The 10,357-nt window shown below is 44.8% G+C and overlaps 1 protein-coding gene across 1 annotated transcript in view; it reads left to right on the forward strand.

Annotated features, from left to right (window-relative positions):
- Positions 1-10,357, forward strand: part of Lgi1 (leucine rich glioma inactivated 1) — a 42,266-nt gene that overhangs the window by 10,321 nt on the left and 21,588 nt on the right. Inside the window, exon 3 of the mRNA XM_012513486.2 lies at positions 5,754-5,825. Within this exon, the coding sequence (XP_012368940.1) occupies positions 5,754-5,825 (72 nt within the window). The remainder of the gene's footprint in view (positions 1-5,753; positions 5,826-10,357) is intronic.

Below are 10,357 nucleotides of genomic sequence, written 5' to 3' on the forward strand. Positions count from 1 at the left end.
AGAAAGAAAGAAAGAAAGAAAGAAAGAAAGAAAGAAAGAGGCAATAGCAAAGGGCCATATGTACTTTAAAGATACACCTTAGCCCAATGTTCTCTGAACTTGTATAAAGACGAAATTTTCCTGAAAGAATACTTCTGTGCTCAAAAAAATTAGGGAAAGTGCATATCCTGTTGCTGCTCGGCTATTCACAAATCACCTTGATGTGGAGAAATGTCTAAAATTATTTAAAGTTGTTCATTTTACTTAACATCCTACAGAATATTGGTTCTATGGAACAGACTTTGGAGCATGCGATGTCTGTCTTATTCATTAGCTTGGCTATTTGCACTTCACCTTGTCCTAGAGAAGTTGGGCAGCAAAGGACAGGATGGCTGAAGGAACTCTCTCCCCCTGGGGACATTAGCCTACTAATGTCTACTGCCACGTAAAACACCTTGAAATCGCTTAGTGTGCACTCACTGATGTGGGAGCCGGGCCGAGGCCTCGCCGCCGCCGTCTGTCCGCCCCACCAAGCAGCGTGGCGCTCACCTCTCTTTAGCGACTGCGCTCTAGCTACTAGATGCTGTATCTCTAGAAGAACTAGACGACTGCTTGCAGCTCATTCCCCGGGAAAGCTTAGGCAGCTCCTAAGCTTTCTGCACACCCTCACTATCTTTATCTGAAGCTCTCTTCCTCACAGCCATTTCCTAAGTCTGTCAACCAGCATTTGCCTGGTTATGTCCCATTGGACACTTTGTGTAGAGCTCAATAATTAAATCATTCCATTATCAATAAGACTCAGAGCCTGAATATTTACTTTTCCTTTGAAGAGTCTCAGACAAAGATTTTCCACATTCAGCGTTGATTTTATTATTTGGCAAAGTTAGCACTTTTTAAAAAAATCTCTAATCCAATGTGATACTTTTAGAAATCCATCTTTAATATCTTAAGGAACTAGAGATAGGAAAATATTTATATAGGAAGATAGTTGTGGTAGTGTTTCTGATACTAAAAATTGTAATCGACAATAAAATTTCAAATCATTGTATATCCACTTTCCAAAACTGTTAAAACTTTGTCTATTAAAACTGTATCACTGGGTATGGCAGTGCATGCGTGTAATCTAAACATTGGGGAGACCAGGGCAGTAATTACAGGACCTGACCCAAGTTCCAGGCCAGTCTGGGCTATGTAGTGAATCCAAGGCCAGGCTGAACTACAATGCGAGATTCTGTCTTGAAAAATAAGCAAACAAAAACTATATTATCCAAAAATTGTCATGGAACTTTTTTCATGATAAGATATGCAAATGATAATGATATAAAACAACATAAAAGTTATTTCAAACTTACAAAGATACACATGTATGTATCTTACAAGTACTATGTACATGCGTATCGGTGTCTGTGGATAGTACGATAACGATGCTCTGTACTTACTCTTTTTTTAATTATTTATGTGTGTGTGTGTGTGTGTGTGTGGCCAGCTCAGCCCACCAGGGGGCGGGCTGGCTGGCATGTGGTGCTGGGGGATTGAACCGCGGTCCCTGTGCTTTGCTAAGCTTGTTCTAAGTAGGTGCTTTAGACCACTGAGCCATCTCACCAGCCCCTCTGTACTTACTCTTGAAGCTTCTCTAAATTTTCCAAAATTTCTATAATGATTATATATTATTCATCAACAGAATACACCCAATTGCATTCAAAATTTTGAAACATTTTACTTTAAAAAATACAGATTAATATGATCTTGAGGTGACAGTGAAACCACTTGCAAAAAAAGGATTATAGAGGGCTGGCAAGATGGCTCAGTGGTCTAAAGCATCTACTTAGAACAAGCTTAGCAAAGCACAGGGACCGCGGTTCAATCCCCCAGCACCACATGCCAGCCAGCCCGCCCCCTGGTGGGCTGAGCTGGCCACACACACACACACACACACACACACTAAATAAATAAATGTTTAAAAAAAAAGAACTTCTAAAAAAATAAAAAAGGATTATATTTTAATTGCATCCCTTAAGTCCATATGAACTGAGTAAGGTTATCTGGCTCTTAGCTAGGATGTGGCCATTAGGACATGGGACCTGGGACCTACGGTCAGAGCGTGAAAGGGGTGCAGGTCTGACAGCTTTGGCTCATGACCTTGGACGAAGCCCTTGGTAGTCTTTGTCATCCCGTTTTTCTCCTACCAGAGAGCAACTCTTCCTCTACCACTTTCACAGAGTTGCTCCGAAATCCACATGAGGCGATCCAGGCAGGATGCTTTGAATACGGATCTTTATGAAGACAGCAAAGGTCACTCAAAAGTGAGTCGTGCCAGCCTGACAGTCGGTGGATACGACCTCCTAAACTCCCTCCTGCTCAGAGAATACGCACTCCTTTGGTTCGAAAGGAAAGCTCTTCTCAGCTTCTCCATAGAGGCTTTCTTACTGAATTCACAAGTGCACAGCTCAGGCTGAGCAGACAGCTCAGCAGTCTAAGCACCTGCCTGGCTAGCGCAAGGACCTGGGCTTGACCCAGGTACCACATGCTGTGCCAGTTTGTGCCAGCCACCAAAACCCGGCATGGGATTACGCCTGTAATCCCAGTGCTGGGGAGGCTGAGACAGGAGGATCACCACAAGTCTGAGCTGTGCAGCAAGACCCTGTACCAAATAAATAAAAGTGCGCAGGCCTAGTGGGTGGGAGATACAAATAGGTCAAAGCACATCCCTGTGTCTATCTCTAAACTCTTTTGATCTTAGCCAAAAGGCCAAGAAGTGATCTATCTCTAAATTCTTTTTTTGTTTTGTGGTACCAGAGATTGAATTTAGGACCTTGTTCTTTCCAGGCAAGTGCTTATTCCACTGAGCTATCTCCTTGGCCCCTGTGATCTCTAAATTATAAAGGAGAATACTTGGCTTTTTCTGCCCCTGAGAGGAAGTGGCAGAATCCCCGATGTTCCCATAGAACCAGGGTAGATGACAAATTCCATGTGACTTCTCTATAAGCATAGAATATCTTTCAGCAAGTTTGCTGAGCCCAAACTTGGTAACCCCTCCGTAACACTACTGTTGTGAAGATAGCTGTAACACTCAACTAAGAATTATGGCAGCCTCTTGCTATCTATAACTATGGGAGGCAAGAGATCCACAGTTCCTCCATGTCCCACAACAATCAGACTGCAATGAGCAGAGGCGCCGTAGGAAAAGGAGGATATTGTGACTGCCCTGAAGCTTGCGACATGCACTTGCACTGTGGCTGTGTTACCCAGCGAGCTCAGCCATGCGCCACTCCAGGTACAGAATTTAACCAGAGGCTTCAGGGCGATTCCTTGGTGTCAGTATTTCTGAAGCTCCCTGGGTTGTCACATGCACAGCCAAGACTGAGCAGCACTGGCTCAGGACTCGCACACAGCGAGGCATCTCTTCCCACCTGCCCCCCGCCACTGCCCAGGGAAGGCTCGTCCCCTCTCTGCTGTGTGTTCCCTACACACTTTTTACCTAACATGGACCCAGCTCAGCCTTCCATCGGCTCCTCTGCTGCCCTCTCCATTTTCCTACATACCCAAAATGGGCTCCGTCTTAGCCCACCTCACTGTTTCGAATCAGGTAACTTGGGCCCTCAGATGCTGCCTTGTATGCTAGTAACAATGGGAATTTAATGTAATGTGATCCCTCTTTGTTCAGCAAATATTTGTTCAGCATCCACTCTGGGGCAGGCACTGTGCTAGACATGAGCAGTGAACAAACAGGCAAAATTCCAGCAGAAATTCTTTCTTTTACTTCTTTGACATGCATGGCCAGATTATGCCCATTAGTATCTATTTCCCACTTCATCTTTCATCTGACTTACCCTAAAGAACACTAGCAATGAAAGCTATTTCTTCTGAAATCTCTAGTCCGACATAGGAGTTTGTAAGTCTTTGAGCATGGAGGTGCTTCTACATACCAGTTTATCCCTTATTGAAGTCTGTTCATCTATGATGCTGCCTATGCAGTATGAAAGGAAAATCTGGAGCCTACAGGAGTCTGGAGTTAGCTTATCTTGGAGTAAAGCTGAGCATCCTATTGTTTTCCAGAAGCATAAGGCAGGAGGAAATAGCTTAACCAAAGTTGCAGCAAAAGTCATAAACCCTTAATTTTGTTTTAATTACTATAGGGTCTAATATGCCTCCAGTTCATTAATATTGGCTTTTCAGAGTCTAGTGAATTGCTAGAGTAAAAAGCTGTGACATTAGAGGACAAAGTTGGGGCCTGCCCCTTAAGCTCAGTTCTTTAAGTGGCTGCTTCAACAAAGCAGTCAGGCTCAGGTTGCTGTAGTTCGATCCCCACAACTCAAGCCAACCAAACCTGCCCTGAAGGCATGCGGAGTAAAAAAATAAAAAAATAAAAAATCATTAGAGGACAAAGTGATTAGGAGAGACTCCAACGTCACTCCAGGGATGGCTGTTTGGTTCGTCTTCTCATCCCCATTTCTGTGGAAAAAATTGGAGTCAGTATAAAAGTAGAGATAACAGCAGCACTCACTCTTATGTCCTCTCGTGTGTCAAAGATTAACAACTGATGCCTACTTCTTGTCTTGAGCCCTGTCATCCTCCTCCTCTTATTATCCTGAGGCAATCCCAGATATCAAATAATATTCATAAGTGTTAGAAAGTGGGATTGCCTAGTTTTAATCCCCTTAGTTATCGAGCTCAAAGATGAAGTCACTTAGCAAGTTAGTGAAATTATTTTTAATCCTTAAATGCTAAAAGTAAAAATTACAAGCTTTTAGTGACAATTATCATTTTGGGGGGTCGGGGAGATGGCTCAGTAAAATAAGTGCTACCCTGGCAAGCACAAGGGTCTGAGTTCAATCTCCGGTTCCGGGAAGAAAAAAAAAATGTGGTGTCTACTATTATCATTTAATACACAATTCTATTATTTGATTTTAGCAGTATTTCTTCAAGCCTTTCATTCAGAAAACCAGAAAATTCCCCTAAGACTTTAACAGGGTGTAGGAACAATTGACTGATGTCTTTTCATCAGAAATTTCAAAACAGATCCCTGTGGATTCTGAAATTGTGAGTAAATGCATCCAGGTGAACGTGTTTCTTTCAGCTATCTACTAATAAGCAGCCTAAGATTCCCCCTGAGCCTCAGTTCCATCTTCACGTTGTCCATGTTCAAGACAGGCTCGGTGAACTATCTGAGATAATCCAGCACAACTGGGCACGCAGCTGAGTTTCTGTACATTTCTTAAGATCAAAATCCCAAAGCAATATTTGATTAATCCACCAGAATGTTCCAGAGAGTTCCAAGGCGAGCAGAAACGTTTGTTAGTGGCTCTGTTGGGGAAACACACCAGGGTTGGGTTGGGTGTGTCTGCTGTCGGGCCTGCTTTGCTGCGTCTCGGAAGGCAGGCGGCAGCCATCCCAGGGAGGAATGGGGCGCGAGGCAGCGTCAGTGTTTGCTGAGAAAGTGATTAGGAGCAAGAGAAGCTGCAGAGAGGGTCTGCAGGACAGCGCTGCAAAGACAGGCTTGCCCATAATTCTCCGGGTACGGCCCCAACTTGTTTCTCTGAAAGATAACAGCAGCAAAGACTGACAATCTGTCATTGTGAGAATTTTCACTGTGTACTTTTTCTGGGCAGGTTATTCACATCAAACTCCTTTGATGTGATCAGTGATGATGCCTTTATTGGTCTTCCACACCTGGAGTATCTGTAAGTAAAATGAGATTTTTTACATGATGCTTCGGGACAGGTACTCTCAGGTTCCCGGCGGCTGTCTCACCAAAGTATTATGACCTATTGCAGATTCATAGAAAACAACCACATCAAGTCCATCTCAAGACACACTTTCCGGGGACTAAAGTCTTTAATTCACCTGTAAGTATGAAACCTGGTACTACCTCTTCAGGGTGCCGGCGGACGATGCGAGTGAGTGTGTGTGCTTGAAGCGCCCGTTTTAGGAGCGCCCGTGAAAATGTAAGCGCCCCGATGATTTCTCTTCATGCACTCGCCTTTGCGCTCTGCCATCTGTCAGCATGTGTTCAGAAAATTGATTACTGTTACTATTTTTAGCCTAAACCATCCATAATTAGAAAAGCAATCTAATGCAGAGAAATGGCGTGCCTGAAATAACTATTTTATTACCTACATCGTTCCTTACTTCATGGGTGATTATGGCTTGGCTATGTACTTTAATTTAACATTAGCTTTCTTCTGGATAGGCCTTGACTTTATATACATTTAAACCTGACATAGCCATAAGCAATGTCTACCTAGTCCCTGAACAATTTATTTTTTGGTGAAATATTGAATTATTCAGCGGATGACCAGAGCTACAGTAGCCATTTTTAACAGCGGGGAGATTCTGTCTCCCAGCTCATGCTTAGCAATATCCAGGGACATACTGGCTTGTCCCAACGTGGGGACATAACTGGCATCTCAGAAGTGGAGGGCAGCGCTGATGTCGAGTACTCAGCAGTGCACGCGACGGTGTCTCACAGCCAGAATCACCTCGCCTAAAACGTCATACGGGGAAGGCTGAGAACTGAACAATGAGAACTACACAACTTGCTTCTTTTAGCTCCTTCCCCCGCTATAGCCACACACCACACACACATGCACACACACACACAATTTAAGGAAACTAGAAAAGACACTCACCTCTATTGTGTTGACCCTTATGCTTTCCATCAGTTTTCACTCAGTCATCTCAGTACTTCTGCCAAGTAGAGCCAACAACCTCCATGATGTTAGAGACGTGAAAGAAGAATCTAGAAAGGGACGTATAACTAATGACCTGCTCAGTTACAGAGCTGTAAAGATACTGACTCAATACTCGACTACCCTGCTTATCACTGTTTCTCAAGTGTGGGATATCGATCTCATTATTGTTAGATAAAGATGTGGGGCGTCTAACTGTCATAAGCACTCTGTCAACCCTAGTCTGCACCATCACTGTCCTTGTTGCCAGTGCACCTGGACACAGCAAAGAGGAAAGCAGGCAGCGCCGCCTGCCCTTGAGCCCACGTCGTGCTGTGTCTGCGCTGTCACCCCGCTGCCTTACAGGCTCCCTTCTCTTCTGCTGCTTGGTGTACAGCATAGAGAGGGAGCTGATGGCCACATTCATCTTTCAAGGCTGTGTAGAATAGCAGCCACACACAGCATTTGCAATGTTGCCTTTATATGGATGATAGAACACGCTGCAAAGGTGGCTGCGTAACAGAATAGATGTAGCACAGTTTTATCACAGAGCCCAGTACTACCCAGCTTCATTTTTCAGGCAACAATTTTTTTAAAAAGATAAAATGGAAACAAAGCTTTGTAAATGAGGAGAAGAAAAGTTGAAGAAAGGGGAGGGGATTGGGGAAAAACAGGAACTAAGATATATCGTAGATGGATACAGTTTCCCTATGATAAATGTGATCGCTACGTATATCTAAATTATACCAATAAACTTAAGTATAAAAAATAAAATATTAAAGAAACAAATATATGGATGAAGAAATGGAAATTCATGAGCTCAGGTTGAAATCCACTTGAGTCACATAAATGCCATTCAACATAGCCTCTGTCCAATGCTCAGCATCACGGGGAATTGCAAAATGGTACAAGGCCCAGTGTCCATCAACCTAGGATCTCTGGGGTCTCTGCTATGGGACTATCATGTCCATTTTGTACAGGTCCTCTCCAATTCAGCATAGCAGCTTGGAACTTCTCTGCACAGCATGGGAAGTTCTATATTCTTTCTATAGTCTTCCTAACCCACCAGGAAGAAAGGGAGAATATAGGTAGGCAGGGAGCAGAAGAAAGAAAAAATCTGTCTAACACCATGAGGAAGAACACTGGTTTTATTTAACAATACTACAATCATCATATACAATGGAATTTAAATTTGGTTCAAAATGAAACCCATGGGCTGGGGAGATGGCTCAGTGGAATAAGCACTTCCCTGGCAAGCGCAAGGGCCTGAGTTCAATCCCCAGTTCCGCAAAAAAAAAAAAAAAAATGAAACCCCTTCTATAGTGGTACAGAGTCTATAAGAAGAAAAAAATGGCTTGGCATGTGCTTATTATTTAGAGACTTCTAAGCTCAAGGGAAAACAATGAGTTATGAAGAAAAGTGTGAAGATAAAGGAAAAGGAAAGTGTCACCTGCCTAAGCCAGGGCTGGAGGTGGAGAGGAATTGTGGGGAAACATTCACTGAATATAAATAAGATCCTTCGGTCTCCTTTATTATGGCCTGCCCCAGATGAGGTTGATTCATAAGAGACTATTTTGATCTACAAAAATGGTAGTGGCATATGGCTTGTTCTACATAGTCTTTAGGATGAGGTTTTCGGTTTACAAAGAGTAGGATCGGTAAAGATGATAAATCTAGGCCTGTCCTAAAGGATCTCACTCTAGCTCAGTGGTCACAAACACATGGCACATGTGTTGTGTTGTTTTTCTTTTAAGACAAAAGATGTTGATTGATTGTTCTATTCTCTTGGGGGCAATGGTCCATACAGTTAAGGGATGTGGGGAGAAAGGACAGCTGGCAGGGGCCAGGGAAGCAAGGACCAAGGCAAGCAGAATCCAGGTGAATGAACAAAACCACAGCTAGCGGTGGGGAAAGGAAGCAAGCGCTGGGGCGAGTAGCCTGAAAGACACCAAAATCCATGGGAGCAGGTGGAGAGCAGCAGCGTGAACGAGGTCCTCAGGCTTCATCTGCGCACGCCCTGTCCCTTCAGAGTGAGCCTCAGAGGAGCTGAACACGTACATTCTTCAGCAGCTCTGAGGCTGGATGTCTGAACCTTGTAGCGTAGGAAATGTGTAACTGGGTTGTAGGTGTGTGCAGGAATGTCTACAGATGTAGCTGGCCTTTTGACTGGTTACAAGTTATATGTAGTTTTTATTTAACCTTTTTTTGAACTACCTCTCATAAATTCAAGCCCACTGTACTGTCACTGCCAGTAATTAACGGTAGGCCATATCTGGAATAACCTTTTTACCACAGGACCCTATGAACTTCTTTTCAGTATGGGTAGGGAATGGGAGGTCAGGGCCAGTACCACAGACACTGGCGCCTGAGTTGGCTGCAGGGATATGTCCGGGGGACAGCTTGGAGCCTGAAGAACAAACAATGGGGCAGGTCTGGTTCTGATCTTCTGGGAATACTGCATTTTTAGTCAGCTCAATCCCTTGAAGGAGCGCCGGCTTCTGGCCCAGAGTATTTTGCATCATTGGTGGCAGGTTTCCAAACAGCAGCAGGAAGCAGTTGGCTGTGCAGGTCACCCCTGCAGTAGAGCTTTGGTCAAGATGGTTCTGCCCAAGGTGACCAGAGCATTTCTAGCCTGTCAGACTTTATTCCTCACAGAGCTACTTCCATCCATAAACAGGGTTTACTCTGCATCTGACAGGGGTCCCATTCATCCCGGTACAGCATGTGGTACCTGGACAGTTAGGTCTCAGCCTAAGGTGAGTTTGTCAGCTTTCTTGGCCAGGACAGGGGCTGTTATAGCACCAAAGCAAAGGGGGAAAGCGGCCCCTAGAGGCTGTCAGATGCTCCCATGAACTTCCAGACTGAGTAAGCATATGAAGCCAGCCCCTCCAAGAAAATTACAGGGTTTCTTTCTTGTGACATTGCTGTCACATAGTGAATCAATTTTGTAGGCAATGTGCACAGAGGGCAATCCCTGCAACGTTGGCAGCCTGGCGAGCTTCGGCTGGCTTTACAGGCAGGACAGGTGTGCTGTTTGTTGCAGGTGTGTGCTTCCTTGGCACAGAGCTTGATTACCAAGGGGCAAGACTGACAGCAAGCCCTAGGGGTGGGCTTTGTCCACTCTTATGGAAACAAATCTCTCAGAATTCCAGGATTATGAACATCAGGCACTTCAGGCCAGTGTAGGCGCTATTCTTCCTCCCAGAGTAGAGGCAGAGTTAATGTCAAGTGTGGGCAGTGGATTTGAGTGTGAGAGAGGCTGGTCACGTCCCAGGAGGGGTGTAGGACACTCAAGCACGTACAGGAATAAAACGTCCATCAATCTGCAGGATCTGCTTTGGAAGAATTTCTTTTCAGAGGGGGCTCCAGTGGGTAACTTCAGGAACTTTAGACGTGTTTATGGGCCTCTTGCCTCCCTCTCTGAGGTCTGCTAGGAGAGCAGTGGGCACTGAGCTAAGGTTCATGACCCTCTGTCCCACTGTGGACATGCTCAGGAGGAGGACTATGCTCACCCAAGTATCAACTGCAGTGGCAGGGACTCTACTTTAACCAGGCGTGGGCCCCGTCTAAAATATGACTGTGAGGCTGCTGAGATGGCTCAGTGGTCTAAAGCACCCACTTAGAACAAGCTTAGCAAAGCACAGGGACCACGGTTCAATCCCCCAGCACCACATGCCAGCCAGCCCGCCCCCTGGTGGGCTGAGCTGGCC

This window comes from Octodon degus, unplaced genomic scaffold (genome assembly GCF_000260255.1).
Source record: "Octodon degus isolate 3935 unplaced genomic scaffold, OctDeg1.0 scaffold00010, whole genome shotgun sequence".
Classification (NCBI taxonomy): domain Eukaryota; kingdom Metazoa; phylum Chordata; class Mammalia; order Rodentia; family Octodontidae; genus Octodon; species Octodon degus.